Source organism: Enhydra lutris, unplaced genomic scaffold (assembly GCF_002288905.1).
Source record: "Enhydra lutris kenyoni isolate GAN:26980312 unplaced genomic scaffold, ASM228890v2 scaffoldscaffold9, whole genome shotgun sequence".
In the NCBI taxonomy this organism is placed as follows: Eukaryota; Metazoa; Chordata; class Mammalia; order Carnivora; family Mustelidae; genus Enhydra; species Enhydra lutris.
Window position 1 is genome coordinate 14145792 of NW_019154093.1, and position 15662 is coordinate 14161453.

At 58.3% G+C, this 15662-nt stretch overlaps 2 protein-coding genes across 9 annotated transcripts; both read left to right on the plus strand.

The window, feature by feature from the left end:
* Nucleotides 1-813: 813 nt before the first annotated feature.
* LOC111143472 (ATPase H+ transporting V0 subunit b) lies at nucleotides 814-4675 on the plus strand. Of its 4 annotated transcripts, none has more exons than XM_022497248.1 (8): nucleotides 822-1553; nucleotides 2275-2323; nucleotides 2555-2638; nucleotides 2768-2845; nucleotides 3050-3119; nucleotides 3229-3280; nucleotides 3499-3689; nucleotides 4368-4675. In XM_022497248.1, the coding sequence occupies exons 1-8, from the start codon at nucleotides 1487-1489 to the stop codon at nucleotides 4392-4394; spliced, it is 618 nt and encodes a 205-aa protein (XP_022352956.1). In that variant the 5' UTR covers nucleotides 822-1486; the 3' UTR covers nucleotides 4395-4675. The 4 variants fall into 4 exon arrangements, with proteins under 4 accessions (XP_022352955.1, XP_022352956.1, XP_022352958.1 ...); XM_022497250.1 differs by lacking the exon at nucleotides 822-1553 and adding an exon at nucleotides 1566-2009; XM_022497251.1 differs by lacking the exon at nucleotides 822-1553 and adding an exon at nucleotides 1566-1971.
* Nucleotides 4676-5748: 1073 nt separating this feature from the next.
* Nucleotides 5749-15486, plus strand: LOC111143515 (beta-1,4-galactosyltransferase 2). Of its 5 annotated transcripts, XM_022497326.1 has the most exons (8): nucleotides 5749-5849; nucleotides 6274-6709; nucleotides 7498-7853; nucleotides 8070-8305; nucleotides 11309-11499; nucleotides 11655-11777; nucleotides 11890-11994; nucleotides 14604-15486. In XM_022497326.1, the coding sequence occupies exons 2-8, from the start codon at nucleotides 6627-6629 to the stop codon at nucleotides 14752-14754; spliced, it is 1245 nt and encodes a 414-aa protein (XP_022353034.1). In that variant the 5' UTR covers nucleotides 5749-5849; nucleotides 6274-6626; the 3' UTR covers nucleotides 14755-15486. The 5 variants fall into 5 exon arrangements, with proteins under 5 accessions (XP_022353034.1, XP_022353036.1, XP_022353037.1 ...); XM_022497328.1 differs by lacking the exon at nucleotides 6274-6709; XM_022497329.1 differs by lacking the exons at nucleotides 5749-5849; nucleotides 6274-6709 and adding an exon at nucleotides 5870-5955.
* The last annotated feature ends 176 nt before the right edge of the window (nucleotides 15487-15662 follow it).

The window sequence follows — 15662 nt, forward strand, 5'->3', positions numbered from 1 at the left end:
CACCCAGGCGCCCCATGGGGCATTTCTTCATTACCAAGTTTGCAGACATTCTTGGCATACTGGCACTGTCCAAGGTGTTGAAGAAGCAGGTAAACGGAGATGTGGTCCCTCCTCTCAGGGAGTGCCCAGTCTACTGGTAGAGGCAGATCTGTAAACTGACTGTGGCAGCGGACAAAATGGGCACCAGTCGTGTATTTTACAAATACATATGGAGCACGCACTGTGTGCCAGGCACTGGAAATACAGTAAGCTCAACAGAAACCCTTTCATGGTACTTACATTCTCATGGGGGGTGGAGGAAGAGAGATGGACAAAATACTTAGTATGGGAAATGGTGATAGGTACTATGGAGAACTTTAAAGCTGGGAAGAAGCATAAGGAATAGTGGATTGCGGTATTAAACGAGATGATTAGGGAAGGCCTTTTGAAGAAGGTAAGCAAAGACAGGAAGTTATGGAGTGAGCCATATGGATAAGTAGACGCAGAGGGAACAAATGCAAGGATGATGTAGTGGGGATATGGCTGGTATGTTCAAAGAATAGCAAGGAGGCCAGTGCAGTTAATAGGGGAATATTAGATGAGATCAGGTAAGGGGCATGGGAAGCTGCACCAGGAGAGGCCTAGTAGTAGGCCATTACTAGGACTGTGGCTTTTATTCTGAGTGAAATGGCATTTTATTAAGTATTTTATTTATTTGAGAGAGAAAGCACAAGCAGAGGGAGATGGAGTAGCAGGCTCCCCTGCTGAGCAGGGAGCCTGATGCAGGGTTCTATCCCAGGACCCCAGGATCATGACCTGAGTCAAAAGCGGATGCTTAACTGACTAAGCCACCCAGGCACCCCTGAAATGGCATTTTAAACTAAAGAGTGACAAGTTTCATAGGGATCACCAGGACAGCAGGGGAGCCCAGAGCAGGCACATTGCCCTGCCTCTGGGTTAGGAAAGACTTCCTAGAAGAGTGTTTTCTGGGGACCAATAGGTGTTAGCTGGGCAACGAGATGAACACGAAGAAGCGTGCTTCAGGCAGAAAGGAGCATAAGCAAAGTTAGCAAGACACCCTCGCTGAACTGGGGAGCACAGCAAGGGAGGAGGCCCATGGAATCAGCATGGACTTGGAGGCCTACGAGGAGGCTCTGGTGTAAAGCGGGGCCGGTGAGCCCAAGTGGAGCTGACTATAGGAGCTGAGGAAGAGCGGTTTGGAGAGAGACGAAAGTGACCCGCCGGAGGTCGCGGTACTGAGGACAGCTGGATCCCTTTCCGAAGCGAGGGACTACAACAACCACAATTCTCAGCGCTTTGGCGTCGCCAAAGTTCTGGACGGACAAAGGCGCAGGGTTGGGCGTGGGGTCACGTGGTGTCTGCGCGTCACGTGGGTGAGTCAGGTGGCGCTGCGGGGCCGGCGGACAGACTGCGGGGCGCCCGGTGGACGCAGGGACGCGGGTTTAGCTGTGGCCCCACAGACCCGAGCCCCGCCGTCGTTGCCGCCATGACGGGGCTAGCGCTGCTCTACTCTGGGGTCTTCGTGGCCTTTTGGGCCTGCATGCTGGTCGTGGGTGAGACCGGGCCCTGGCGGGCGGGGCCAGCATTCGGGCCCGCTGGCGGGGCTGGAGTCCAGCGGGAGAAGTGGGGTCCTGGGAATGCTGGGCCCCAGCGTGGGGTCTGTGTCTGGGGCCCCAGGACTTGCCTCAAGGCTGTTGGGGCTTTTGACCCTGACAGAGGAGACCCGGATTTCTAGTCCCTTGAGGAGGGGCGCGGACGGGGGGAGGTGGGGGCCGCGAGAGCAGTTCCGTACTTCTCTGTCACTACCGCCCCTCCCCCATCTCACTGTTGCGATCCCTCGCTTGCTCCAGAGGGGCCTGCTTAGGTCACGAGCCGGCCGTTCCAGTTCCTCTTTTCCCGGTCGTTTGGCCCTCCGCCCCCACCCACAGCTTGTTGGGTAAACAGCGGCTCAGATCCGGCTGGTGGGATCCGGTGCGCTCTCCCTTTCTCCGGGGTATTCAGACCTACTGGTAGATGGCCGTGGAGGGTCTTGGTCTGGGAGGTGGTGTCACTGGGAGACGGTAGGTTACTGAGGGAGTGGCAGAAAATGGAGGCCTGAGCCGAGGAGTCTGAATAGATAGCTGTGCTTTCACATGGAGGCCAGCCTGACAAATCTCCCTTGACTTACCTGTAGGCAGACCTTTGGGGACGTTACAGGTGGGCAAGGACTCTTGTCTAAGTTGGGAAGTTTCTCTCGAGAGAACCGCCTCTAACCCTTTTTCCTCACTCCTGCAGGAATTTGCTACACCATTTTTGACTTGGGTTTCCGCTTTGATGTGGCATGGTAAGGGACTGCAGGGAGAGGATTCCCCTAGGAGCTTCTTTGCAGCTTTCCTTCACTGATCTAAGCCCCTACTCCACCCCATCCCCAGATGCATGGGACATGGACCTTTGGGACATAAGATGTATTTTATCTCAGCGTTCAGGACTGGTGGGCTTGGAGGGTTGGGATATGGATTTTGTGCTCACTTCTCCACCAAGGCTGAAACTGCTTTCCTCCCCGTTTCAACACCAGGTTCCTGACTGAAACTTCCCCCTTCATGTGGTCAAACTTGGGCATTGGTCTAGCTATCTCCCTGTCTGTGGTTGGGGCAGCATGGTGAGTGTTGGGGTGGTGGGACTGGGGAGAGAGGTGAGTCATAGCAGGTGGTGTCAGTGGGTCCTTAGTCATCTTGGGGGCAGTGACAAGCTTGGGCTCTGCTCATCGTTTTTTTTATCTTTCCACCAGGGGCATCTATATTACTGGCTCTTCTATCATTGGAGGAGGGGTGAAGGCCCCCAGGATCAAGACCAAGAATCTGGTCAGGTAAATGTAGGACCTTTGGAGGGTTGCCAGACCATCTGTGTTGGGAGCTCCCTGTTTGTTTGACCTGATATGCTGCTTCTGACCAGCCTCCTGATGGGGTGGGAAATCAGTAGGGGAAATGGTGGCTGGGGACTCTCTGGGGGAGGAAGATTTGTTTCTTTCTCATCTTTTTCTCCTCTCCACCCCCATGCCCACCACTACCAGCATCATCTTCTGTGAGGCTGTGGCCATTTATGGCATCATCATGGCAATTGTGATCAGCAACATGGCTGAGGTACGGAGAACCACGATGGGGTGGGCATCTGTTCCAGTGTGTTCTACACAGTGATTAATGATACTGGAGGAGGAAGAGTAGCTTCTGATTACTTTTCTGCCTCCTGCAGCCTTTCAGTGCCACTGACCCCCAGGCCATTGGGCATCGAAACTACCATGCAGGTAGGTGGATATGTGAAGGAAAAAAGCTGGGGCTTTATGTCTGCTTCCCTACTTCTGTGCCCCAGCTTAGACCCATCATTTCAACATTCACTCCATTTGTTTGGCCTGCTTTGCAGAGTTGGGAGTGGTGACTAGCCCCATGAGTCCATGTTGGGGCCTTGTCTTCCTCTCCCTTTGTGCCTGGCTTGGCCTCAATACTCTTCCTTCCATCCCCTCAGGCTACTCCATGTTTGGAGCTGGCCTCACAGTGGGCCTCTCTAACCTCTTCTGTGGAGTCTGCGTGGGCATCGTGGGCAGTGGAGCTGCACTGGCTGATGCACAGAACCCCAGCCTCTTTGTGAAGATTCTCATCGTGGAGATCTTTGGCAGTGCCATTGGCCTCTTTGGCGTCATTGTTGCAATCCTTCAGGTGATGAATCCCCTGGGGAGCCTGTGTCCTTGTCCCCAACCCAGCTTCACTCTCTTTCCATCTATAACCATAGAATTCCTGAGCATTTCCGGCCACTTAATTCCCATATTTCGGTTTTCCCCTTTTGAAGCTTTCCAGCGCGGTATCACTGACTAGCGTGATGTGTATCTCCCTGCTGCTTTGTGTCTGTAGGTCTGTCTTTGGGGCTTTCTGTTGTATTATTTTTTGGTCTTTATTTGTAGTCTAGCCTGGATTGGGATCTTGTCTGTCAGTCTGTCTTGGTGTGTTTGACTTTGTGTCTCAAGGCCTGTGTGTATCTATTCTGTGAGTAGAACAGCATGTCTGAATTGTGTGCATCTTTTCTAACAATGTGTGCGTGTGGCTGAGGATCAGCCTGGTGGTCTGAATGGGAATGCTTAGCTGGGTTGACTCTTGGTAATGAGTCCTGTTCATGTGCCACTCCTCTGTCTCTCTGTCCCACAGCCTAACTGTGTGGTTGACTGACTGTCCCTGTTCATCGGTGTTTGTCACAGCATGCCCATCTTGGTCCCATCATCCATCTGTTGTGGTCTGTCCATCCCGCCATGGGTTTGCTAGAGCTGACCTTATGTCATTTGTTATTACTGTCTTATTTATTCCTCTGTCACTGCCTGATTTCTCCTTGTTCTTCTTTTGCAGACCTCCAGAGTGAAGATGGGTGACTAGATGATCTGTTTGGGTGGGGCCGTGTCCCACTCTTATTTATTTGTGGTTTTCCCAGGACAGCTGGAGCTGTCACCCTTGGCCTTTCAGGGGGCTTGGTGTTCAGGGCCCTCCCTGCACTTGGCTTCTCGCTGCCCATCAACTTGGAGGCACTACCTGGCTGGAGCCTCAGTGTGGGGAGTGGGTCGCTGATGACTGTGTGCAGCTGTGCACCTATGTCCCGCCTCTACCCCCAACCCATCTTCCCAGTGTTTGTGAAATAAACGTGGTTTTTGTCTGGGTCAGTGCTGCTTCTGTTGCCCTCCTTTGTTACATTATTTCATGGAGAGAGAGTAAACCGACCTATAGGCCTCAACATTATGCCAGCTTCTTGGCACCTGTCTCATATACAGTCTCTGCTTTGGACAGAGCTGGTTCCTGGGTGGAGAGGAAGGGTGCTGGGCTGATGACTCTAGCCTTGAATATCTTTATTGAAAGGAGCAAGGGACACTGGGGATGAATGGACCCAGGTGTTTGTGCAGAGGAGGGGGCTATCCTCCCAGTCCCAGGTCTTCAAGGTTCTGTCTGCTAAGCCCATATGGGCCACATCTATCTGGCTCTACCCTCAGGCATCCCTCACTGTCTATCCCTGTGGGGCTTGGAGCCCATTCGTTTGCCTCTGCATATCCCAGTGCCATCCCCTGCCAGTAACTAATTTGAGCCCTTGTTCCCAGGGCCCCAGCTCCTCCCTCTTCTGTGCAATCTTGTACCAACATCCTTTCACCCTAGAAGCCCCTGCCACACACTTCTCAGGCCTTTAAGGGTCCTGCCCAACCAGCAGCCACCCCCACCCCCACCCCGCGACCGCTGGCAGACCTATAACCCTGTTCCCATCAATGAGAGGACAAATCCCTAACCTCCCTGCTAGAGTCGCCTAACTTCGAAGCCCCCTTTTGGCGGAGTTCACGCTCCAGCCCACACCCACACCCTCCCCAGTCCGGACCCCGAATCCAACCTCTGGGATGAGCCTTACCGATTTCTTCCGCCCCTCTCTGGTCCCGTGCCACCTCTGTCCCCTCGCTCCGCCGCGCTTGGCCGCCGGCAGGGGCGGACGGCAGAGGCGCGCGGCGGGTGCGGGCGCGCTGGAGGCGGGGGCCGCGGGGGCGCGCGCGCGGGCGCGCCGGCCGGGCCTGCCCCTCCGAGGCGCCGTAGCGCGGGAGGGAGGCGGCGGCGCTGTGGTCCATCCGTCCGCCGGTCGTGGGTCTGCCCGGCCGCCCGGCCCCGCCCTGCCCCCCCGGGGCGGCTCGGCTCCATGGCCCGCGGCGGCGGCGGGAGGCGGCCCGGGGGCCGCGGGGGCCGCTGACCGGGCGGCGGGAGGCGGCGGGGCCGGGCCATGGGGGACGGAGCCGTCTGCAGCCACGGGAGCCGGGAACCCAGCCCGAGCTGGAGCGGTGCCCCCTGCTGAGCCCCGAGCGCCGGGTGAGAGGGGTGCGCGCGCGGCCCCCAGCCCAGGGCCCCGACATTCCAGACCCAGCCCCGCGAGGAGCGCCCCGAGCGCGGCCCCGCGATCCCCGCCCAGGAGCCGGTGAGAGGCGCCGGCGGCCAGACCCCGGCCTGGCGTTTCCCCATCCCTCCCCCATCCCTCCCCCTCGGCTCTTCCCTCCCCTCCCCACCCCCCGCCCCGAGCTCCTCTTGCCCGCCCCCTGCCAGCCTCCCTTATTGTCCTCGCTCGCCCTGGCCTCGTGGCGCGGGGAGACGCTCCACTCACGTTTCCCCCGGCCTCGGCCCCCGCCCCCCCCCCCCCCCCCCCATCCCCCCCCCCCCCCCAGACTTCACACCCACCGGGTCCTCACTGCCTCCCCCGCCCCGGGGAGCCACGTGTTCAGGCCGGTCTGCCTTTCAGCCCCGCCCTAAGGCACCTCGCAGCCTGGCCGCCAGCCTGACCCAGAACCCCTGCCCCGGAGGGAGGGGTGGGAATGTTTGCACGTGGGGCCGGGCGTCCGAGCTGCCCGGGAGCCTGCATGCATGGCTGTGTACGTCGAGGAGCAGCGGCTTTGTTTGTGAGTGTGTGACTCTGCGTTACTGTTACTGTTACTGTCACTGGGGTGTGTCTGTGACTCCATGTAGTTCTCAGTGTGTGTGGGTGCAGGTGACTTTAGCTGGGACCCACGGTGGCTGTGGTTGTGTGGTGCTGTGTATCTCTGAGTGAGACCCAGCCCCCAGAAGTGCTGCTCTGTTGGAACCCCAGCTGGAGCCATGGCCCAAGACCCTTCCCTGGCATGCTGGTACTGGACGGGTCTCCAGGGCCTAGGCGTTCCTTCTTCCCGGAATCAGAACCAGTAAGTGCTGGGCAGACTCCAGAAAGTTCATCCCAATCCTTGAGGTCTTAAAGGAGGAGTGTTGTATGCCCCACATTGTATTTTGAGCTCCCACTCCGGAGGGCAGGGATCCCATAAACATCTTGTTCATATTTGGGCCTCCTGGATGCTGAGGGCCACTTCCCAGCCTGGTCCTAGTTGGCCTGGCCTACTTGTCACTGGTACCTGTCCAACCACACCACTGCCCACCATGGTCCTGGGAGGACGAACTGAAGTCACGAGTACCAAGGGTTCCTGCATGCTAGGTACTCAGTAAATGGTCGCGCCTCCCCAGACCAGGAGTTCTGGGTTGAGGATGCTGGCCTGTGGGGTGTCTGTTCTCTGGGGCACAGGTACACATGTGGGTCTGCAAGTAAATGTGTTTTCATTGGGAGGTATGAACCACCGTGGTCAGAGGTCATGTGTTCATGTTTCTGAGGACACACAGGGTTGTGTGTCGAGTCACGCAATAAGGGCGTGCACCTGAGTGTGGGAGCATGAGGTTGTGTTTCTGTGTATGTGTGGCAGTGAGAATGAGGAACATGTGTGTCTGTGGGTTAGTACTCAGGTGTGTGAGGCTGTGTGAGTAGTGAGTTGCCAGGGACTGTGTCCGTGTGAATGGGAGTCTGCGAGTGTCACAGGATGTGAGCAGGTAATAAGTGTAAGGATGCGGTTCTGTGAGGGTGAGCAGCAGGCGGGGGCGGGGGCTGGGTAGCCTGGCTCATCAGGCCCTGACCTGCTGGGTCTGTTTCTCTCTTCCCCCTGCTCAGGCCGGCAGCCGGATGCCCGGGCCCACTGGGCGGGCCGGCGGCCGCCTGCGGGATGAGCAGACTGCTGGGGGGGACGCTGGAGCGCGTGTGCAAGGCCGTGCTCCTCCTCTGCCTGCTGCACTTTCTTGTGGCCGTCATCCTCTACTTTGACGTCTACGCCCAGCACCTGGCCTTCTTCAGCCGCTTCAGTGCCCGTGGCCCTGCCCGGGCCCTCCACCCAGCTGCCAGCAGCAGCACCAACTTCTCTCGGCCCAACGCTACCACCCCCAGCTCGGGGCTCCCCGAGGCTCCCAGCGCCCGGCCCGGCCCCACGGCTCCTGTCCTGCCTCCCTGTCCTGACTCGCCGCCAGGCCTTGGTGAGCCTGCAGGGTAGGGCCAGGCTAGCCTCTAGGGATGCGCAGAAGACCGGTGTGGTTTGGTTCAGGGAGTGACCCATGGGTGTACAGGGGGTCCGGGTCTGTTGCAAGAGGGCTATTCCGGGGCTTCCCTGGCCTTCCCCTGGGGCTGAGCAAGAGGGCCAGCGTCCCTGGCCTCGGACGGCCAGCTGATTCCTGCCACCATCCCGCCTGCAGTGGGCCGACTGCTGATTGAGTTCACCTCGCCCATGCCGCTGGAGCGGGTGCAGAGGGAGAACCCGGGCGTGCTCCTGGGCGGCCGCTATGCGCCCCCCGACTGCATGCCGGCCCAGACGGTGGCAGTCATCATCCCCTTCCGGCACCGAGAGCACCACCTGCGCTACTGGCTCCACTACCTGCACCCCATCCTGAGGCGACAGCGGCTGCGCTATGGCGTCTACGTCATCAACCAGGTGTGCTGCCTGGGGCCCCGGGGCTGGGCACCGTGAGCACCTGCGGCTGGGGAGATCCGTGTGCCTCTCAGTGAGTGAGTGCGGGCGGGAGCATTCATGGCTTCTCGCCTGCCTGTGGTCGTGTGGGGCTTTGTGTACGTGCCTGCTCACGTGGGAGGGTTTGCAGGTGCGTGATGGGGAGTGTGCACGCGAGCATTGGCACACACGCTGATGGCCATGTGCAGCGCAGATGAGCCCCATGGTCTACCCTTGGCGGGCCCCGTGTAGACCCTAGGGTCAGCTGGCGGGCCCCGTGTAGACCCTAGGGTCAGCTGGCTGTGAGGGGCTGTGGAGAAGCCCTTGGAGAGGGGCGGGTTAGAGCCTGAAAGAGGGATGAAGTCTGTGTGAGGGCCACAGCCACAGCAGAGGCCCCGGGAGCTCAGCTCAGGGTCCAGTCCCTGCCCTGGGCCTGGTGAGGCCTGGCTGCTGGGACCTGGGGAGGATCTGATATAGGTCCTCCTTCCAGTACTTGGGACTCCCATACTTGGACTTGGATCCCCATAGACTCCAAGACAACTGTGTGGGATGAGTTGGAGCAGGGGGCTGTGGGGGCACAGATGGGCCTTGAACAGTAGCCCTGGGGTGAAGTGGTGGTTGAGATGGGGCTTGTGGGATGAGTAGGGATCAGTCTGCAGACGGACTGGAGGCCCCAGGTCCCACCCAGAGAGCTGGTCTCATGTCTTCGGGAACCACTGGCGGAGGTGTGGGGTCCAGCGTGTAGGGTGGGTAGCAAAGATGAGCCTGGAGTTGCTGGCACAGGCCAAATCCAGAAAGGTCTCCGGAGGCAAGCGAAGCAGTTGACTTCCAGTCTAAAGGCGGCGTGCCACCACTGGATTAAGCGAGGAGTAGCATGTACGCTTGCTTCCTGGGAAGATCGCTCTGGTTGCATGTGGGGAATGGGACGGAGGGGGAGGCTGGTGGCAGGGTGACCAGTTGAGAAGGGGTATGACATTCAGCAAAGAGACAGTAAATCTGTGTGTGGGTCAGCAGCAGTGGTGGCTGTGAAGGGAGAGATGTGACACGGTAGAAAGTAAGGAAAGGGAGACACCAGGACACCTGGAGGGTTCTTCCTGGCCATTTGCTGTATGGTTAGCTGCGCCTGTGAGTGAGACGGAACAGAGGAGCTGCGCCAGGGAGAGCCTGACCCTGAATTCTTTTTTTGCATGGGATGAGTCTGGGTGCCCGCGCGAAGTACGAAAGGAATGTTCAGCTGGCAGTTGGACCAATGAGTCTTCCCAGCGGTGAGGTCTGAGGTGCAGAGTGGGATCTGGGAACCACCAGCATGCAGATGGTCCCTAAACCCAACAACGTCCATCCTGCCTGGGGAGCTCAGGGCCTGTGAGAGGAAAGCCAGCATGTAAGGGATGGGTGGAGAAAGGGACAGCACTACAGACTGGAAGGTTGGGCAGAAGAGGTTCGAGGAGTCCCAGGAGAGTGTGGTGTCCCAGAAGCCCAGGAGTAAGTGTCCAGAAGGAAGCATGGCAGCTACGTGAGCACTGCTGGGGGAGGAAGGATATGGACTAAGCAGCGTCCAGTGGATTTAGCAACAAGGTGGGCCCAGCGAGAACCATTTCAGGGGCATGGTGGGGGCGGAAGCAGATTGCAGTGGGTTGAAGAAGGAATCAGATTTGACAAAATGGAAATAGCCAATTGGAGGCAACTCTTTAAAAAAAAAAAAAAAAAAACAAAAGAACACTCTGCCGAGAAGGGGAGGCAAAGGTAGGGTGGTGGCTGGAGAGGTTTCTTTTTGAGATGGGGTAAAATTGGACATGTTTATGAGCCGCGTGGGAGAAACTCAGGTCTCCTGGCTGGTGAGAAAGGTCAGAAAGGAGAGCCGATGAGCCAGGAGAAAATGCACAATTGCTGCAAGGGCTGGTGGGAGGGAAGGTGCAGGGCCAGGAGAGAGAGCAATCAGGGTGAGCCGCTCCCACCCTGTGGGGCTCAGGCTGGCTGGTGGGAAGGAGGGGCCGTGATTCCTCCTCTCGCTCTCAAGGGGCCTGCCTAAAGACTCCGCTCCAGGGCCATGCCCAGCTCCAGCCTAGCGATGGTAGGTTGGCACAGGGGGCTCAGCAGTCAGCTCCTTTCATGGGATCCTCCTTGCTCTGGTTAGAATTGGGAGCGTGGGCATGCATGGCCAGGAACCCCGCCTCAAAGAGGCCTGGCCCTGCAGCCCCGTTGCTCAGGGGACCCCCCGGCTCTCTGGGCCATGACTGCCTGTACACCTGTGCTTGGCATTTTGCGGGGGAGACTGGGGAATCTCGCCAGGTCCTGTCCCGGTCTCAGAGGCTGCCCGGGGGTTTGGATGCGGATCCAGACGAGCCAAAGGGGCCGGATGGCCCAGTCCCTATGGTTTCTTTGTCTTCGACACTGGTCATTTGGGGCATTCACTGTTCATCTTCTCTTGTGAGTGTGCTCAGCAGGGATGCAGTGGGTTCCAGGCTGCTCTCCTCGAAGGCCCCCACCAGCCCAGGGAAGATGCTGGGCACCCAGGACAGGGCTATAGGGCATGCTGGGATGAAGGGGTGAAAGAATGAAAGGAACGAGCACTCTAAGTCACAGTGTAACCGGACACTCAGTGAAGCTCACAGGACAGAACGAACGAATGACACAGAGGCAGGGAGGTGTGATCAGGGATGCCTGTCCACACACCAGCTTGACCGTCAGAGGAGAGCATTCCAGAGCTAACAGCAAGGTCTCAAGGCAGTAAAGAGCCTGGAGTGTTCCAGGGCTGCTGAGGAACGTATCGCAGCTGGGCCTTGGGTTCTGAGGGCAACGGCTGGAGGGGAGCCTGGAGCCAAGTCCTGGAAGGTCTTGGAAGGCAGGACTTAGGGGAGCCATTCAGAGTGGGGTCAGGGGGAGGCAGGGAAGTAGGAGCCCCTTGGGGAGTGCTCTGGCCAGTGGTAAAGTGGCCGGTGCCTGCCGGTCACAGGCCCAGAGCTGACCTGTCCCCTGCACCAACCCCAGCACGGCGAGGACACCTTCAACCGGGCCAAGCTGCTCAACGTAGGCTTCCTGGAGGCGCTGAAAGAGGATGCCACCTATGACTGCTTCATCTTCAGCGACGTGGACCTGGTCCCCATGGATGACCGCAACCTGTACCGCTGTGGTGACCAGCCCCGCCACTTTGCCATTGCCATGGACAAGTTCGGTTTCCGGTGAGGGCTCCCTTCTCAGCCAGACCCAGACTCCTGCCCTGATGGTCGGTACTGCACCCAGCGTCCCCTTGCTCCCAGCCCCTCACCCCGTCTCCGGCCTTCCCCCTGGAATCCCCCTCAGGCCCGTGGCTGACACCTGCCCTTCCGTGCTGCAGGCTGCCCTATGCCGGCTACTTCGGAGGTGTGTCAGGCCTGAGTAAAGCCCAGTTTCTGAGAATCAACGGCTTCCCCAACGAGTACTGGGGCTGGGGTGGCGAGGATGACGACATCTTCAACCGGTGAGTCTGGGCGGGGTGGGGAGTAGACTGGGTGCAGCAGGTGCAGCGCAGACCGGGCGAGGCTCCTTGCCCTTCCTGGTGCCTGCTCCAGCCCGTCTGTCCCCATCCCCAGGATCTCCCTGACTGGGATGAAGATCTCGCGCCCAGACATCCGCATAGGCCGCTACCGCATGATCAAGCACGACCGGGACAAGCATAACGAGCCCAACCCGCAGAGGTGACCCCAAATGCCCCTAATCCCTTACTTCCTAGAAGGGACTTCCCAGTGCCACTGATCCCCAGACGTGATTCCCAAGGCCTCTGACCCCTTGACTCCTGGAGAGGACTCCCATGCCCCTGATCCCTGTTCCCCAACCCCTAGCTCACCCTCACCCCAGACTTCTGTCATCCCTGGCTTAATTCCTAGAGGTCACAACAATGTAAAGGCAGGGTTCAAATCTTCCCTGAGTAGATTACATTCCCGTTGGTGTCCTCACAGACCTCCCTTATGCCAGAGCAGACAAGACAAGAGGTAGCGGGCACCGGGCACAGCTCCTGGGCCTGGGGACCCAACGAAGGTGGCCCGAGCAACATGGGGCAGGGCGCGGACAGACAGTGCTGACCCCTCTGAGACGGGAGCAGGCCGTTCCGTCCCTGAGGACGTAGCGACATTAGGTGCTGGTGCCAGCCGGGAGAGGCACCTGAGGGCATGTGCAGTGTAGACAAGGGCTTCCTGGCACTGCTCTAACCTGGGGGAGTGTGTGTGGGGAGTCTGGAGCCAGTCCCTGCTGGACAGCCCGCAGAAAGTTCACTCTAGTGAGGGAGACAGGCAGCTAAGGCCCCGGCGATCAGAGCAAGGTGCTGTCCCGGCAGAAGAGGGAGTGATGGTGGGAGGCTCTCCAGGAGGAGGTGATGGTAAACCAGGGTTTGAAAGATCATGCATTCAGCAGGTGTTTGTCACACGCCTGCCTTGGGCACAGGGCCGTATTCACCGGGCTAGTGGAGGAGGCCAGTTTGGAGAAAAGAAATGGTATTTGCAGGAGTCTGGAAATGTGAACGTGCGTGGTATAAGTTAAGAGTCTGGGACTCTGGTATTACAGTCGCTGAGGGCTGGGAGTGACAGCAGTGGGGTCAGTGCTGGGTGTCTGGGGTCTCGGATCCCAGGTTGGGAGTTTCACTTTTGTGCCAGGGGCGATGGGGAGTCATGGGAGGGCTTTAAGCAGGCAAGAAGCAGGATCAGATTCGGCTTTGAAAGATCACCCTTTGAGTTTGAAGAAGGTGAAGAAGGGCTGGCAGAGCTGCTGGTGGGCCAGGAAGGAAGTTTGGAGGAATCACGGGGCCCAGAGGTGTGCTGAGTGTGAGGCTGCCACACGCCTGGATAGAACAGTAGGGGTGTTCTGCTCTGAAGCCAGGTGGAAGAGTGGGGAGATAGGCTGCAGCACCAGTGGTGGGCTGGCCTCTGGCAGGAGCATGAAGCACTGGGCATCCAGGGAGCTGATGGAAAAGCAGTTCAGATGAAAAGCAGGGTGAACAGGGACGGGAGGAGAGGGGCTGCAGGGCATCTGAGGGAGAGTGCTAGGTGCTGGGGTGGCTCTGGAGAGGGATGTGAGCTGAGCTCAGAAGGACCGGGAGGATCAAAACAGTTTCAGTGAAGGTGGGAGGGGAGCTCTCAAAGCACATGCCAGGAGTCTTGGTCCTGTTTCGGGTCACCGTGTCCTCATGAATTAGTGATGTCCGCCTTGGGTGAGGAAGTGGCAAGACAGCGAGGCATTTCTGGCTTAAAGGAATGATTCCATCCACCTAGTGGCTTTTGCCTCAAATCTAGTTTCCCTGGATGATTCTTTCACTCACCCTGTGTGTCTAAACCGTCAGTAGGTTGTACCCGTGCCACTCCCAAAACATCTCAGCCCATCCGCTTTTCCCTTCACCCCCTCTGCCCCAGCACCACCTCTGTCCTCTTGTCTGGACTCCTGCAGTCGCCTCTCACTAGTTTCCCTGTTTCCCTCTCGTCCTTCTATTGTTCCTGTCCTCTGGCCCTTCCCACTTGCCTCCCACTGGGCTAAAAATCCCTGTCTTCTCACTCCTAGAATAAAAAAACCTGCATCCTCTGACTTCCAGAGCCCCATCCCTACACGCTCCAGCCTCCAAGCTGTTCTTACGCCCTTGGCCCATTAAGCTCGAACCACTGGCTGTGCAAATTCTCATTTCCAGTTTAGGGTCAGCATGCGCTTACCTCTGCCTGGAATGCCCTTCCCGCTGCTGTCAGCTTTGGTGTCATGCGCTTACGCCTCCCAGGGCAGCCATCTTGATCTCTCTGCCCTGTCTCCCCCTTAGCATTCTGATGTGCTCCTTGTCTGTTACCTGTCTCCCCTAGGGGAACAGACTTGCCATGAGAGGAAGGACTTACTGTCCTGTTCCTGACTGTGTCCCTGGTACTTAAGAGCAGAGCCTGGTACTTGGGGACTGCTCAGTAAGTAAGTGGTAAGGGACACAGAGAAGATAGCAAAGAGAAGAGGGCTTTGGGGAATACAGATGATGACTGACACAGGACCCCTTGCATTTGAGGTGCCTGTGGGATGCCTGTGTCTGGGTCTAAGGCTTAGGAGAAAAGGCTGAGATCAGAGAGAGATTTGTGAGGGTGTCACAGTTCTGGCCTCAAGGGGATAAGATCTCTGTTTTGAAAGCAGATGCCAGAGCAAAAGGGCTCCAAGCAGGTGACGGGCAGAAGGTTTGGTGAGAACTGAGCCATCCCTGGAAGAAGCCAGGGTGGCTTGATTCTTAGCCCCAGAGATCCCATATTGGGTTTATTGGGTAGCCCTGATCTGGACCCACTTCTATCCTATCTAGGTTTACCAAGATTCAAAACACGAAGCTGACCATGAAGCGGGATGGCATCGGGTCAGTGCGGTACCAGGTCTTGGAGGTGTCTCGGCAACCACTCTTCACCAATATCACAGTGGACATTGGGCGGCCCCCGTCATGGCCCCCCCGGGGCTGATACTAACGGACAAAGGCTCCCAGTGCCAAGGATTGCCTGCCAGAGGATGGACCTCGATAGCCTGGCTGGCGGCTACTCTGTGGGACCCCCCAGGACTGAGACTGTGGGCTCTGTTTTCGGAGGGTCTTCCATAGGCACCCCCAGCTGCACCTGGAAGTTTCAGAACCTACTTTGGGGGACTTCCAACCTGGGCAAGCCCCTCCAGTGTGGCCCTCTCTGGGGTCAACCCTTCTTCCTGCCCCTCCCACCCCAGCCCAGCCTTCCCTCACTGTCAGGGTCGGGCCAGCCCCTGCACTGCCTCACCAAGTGGCCTGGGCTAGGTCACTCCACCTCTCTGTGCCTCAGTTTCTCCCCCCTTGAGTCCCCTAGGGCCTGGACGAGTGGGAGGTACAACTAGGGGGCAGTGTAGCTTCCAGGGGGAATTCTCAGACCTGGGGATCCCCCATGCTCCCAGGGGAGGGGAAACCTTTTTCATTCAACATTGTAGGGGCAAACTCTGGTGCGCCCCCTGCTGAGGAGCAGCCCCAGGAGGGGACCAGAGAGGGTGCTGTGTCGCTGCCTGGGATCTTGAGGTTGGGCTTTTGCATGGGGGGGCGGGTGGGGCTTAGATCAGTCAGTCTGGTTCCCGCCTCCCTGTCTCAGAGAGAAGGCAGTAGCCCCAGGGCCGGCTCGTTGTTTGTACATTGCACAGAAACTTGTGTGGGTGCTTTAGTAAAAAACGTGAATGGAGCAGCCCCTTTGTCTGCTTGGGGTTAGCGAATCTGGGCCCAGATTCCACACCGCGTGTGTCTTGTGGGAGGGCACCTGGCCTAACCCGTCTGTCTGGCCCGGGCTGTCCGGGTTCCCCAGGCCCCAGTCGCTCGCGAGACTTCACTGACTCTAGGAGGAAAGGTTTACTGTGCCGCTGC

What these genes read in the sequence shown, in the direction of transcription:
- LOC111143472 (XM_022497247.1), top strand. Translation starts at nt 1,487, where the DNA reads ATGACGGGGCTAGCGCTGCTCTACTCTGGGGTCTTCGTGGCCTTTTGG. An exon ending in TCTGTGGTTGGGGCAGCATG is followed by an intron (nt 2,639 to 2,767) that starts GTGAGTGTTGGG and finishes TCTTTCCACCAG; the next exon opens with GGGCATCTATATTACTGGCT. An exon ending in GCATCGAAACTACCATGCAG is followed by an intron (nt 3,281 to 3,498) that starts GTAGGTGGATAT and finishes CCATCCCCTCAG; the next exon opens with GCTACTCCATGTTTGGAGCT.
- LOC111143515 (XM_022497326.1), top strand. Translation starts at nt 6,627, where the DNA reads ATGGCCCAAGACCCTTCCCTGGCATGCTGGTACTGGACGGGTCTCCAG. An exon ending in TCTTCCCGGAATCAGAACCA is followed by an intron (nt 6,710 to 7,497) that starts GTAAGTGCTGGG and finishes CCCCCTGCTCAG; the next exon opens with GCCGGCAGCCGGATGCCCGG. An exon ending in GATGACGACATCTTCAACCG is followed by an intron (nt 11,778 to 11,889) that starts GTGAGTCTGGGC and finishes CCCCATCCCCAG; the next exon opens with GATCTCCCTGACTGGGATGA.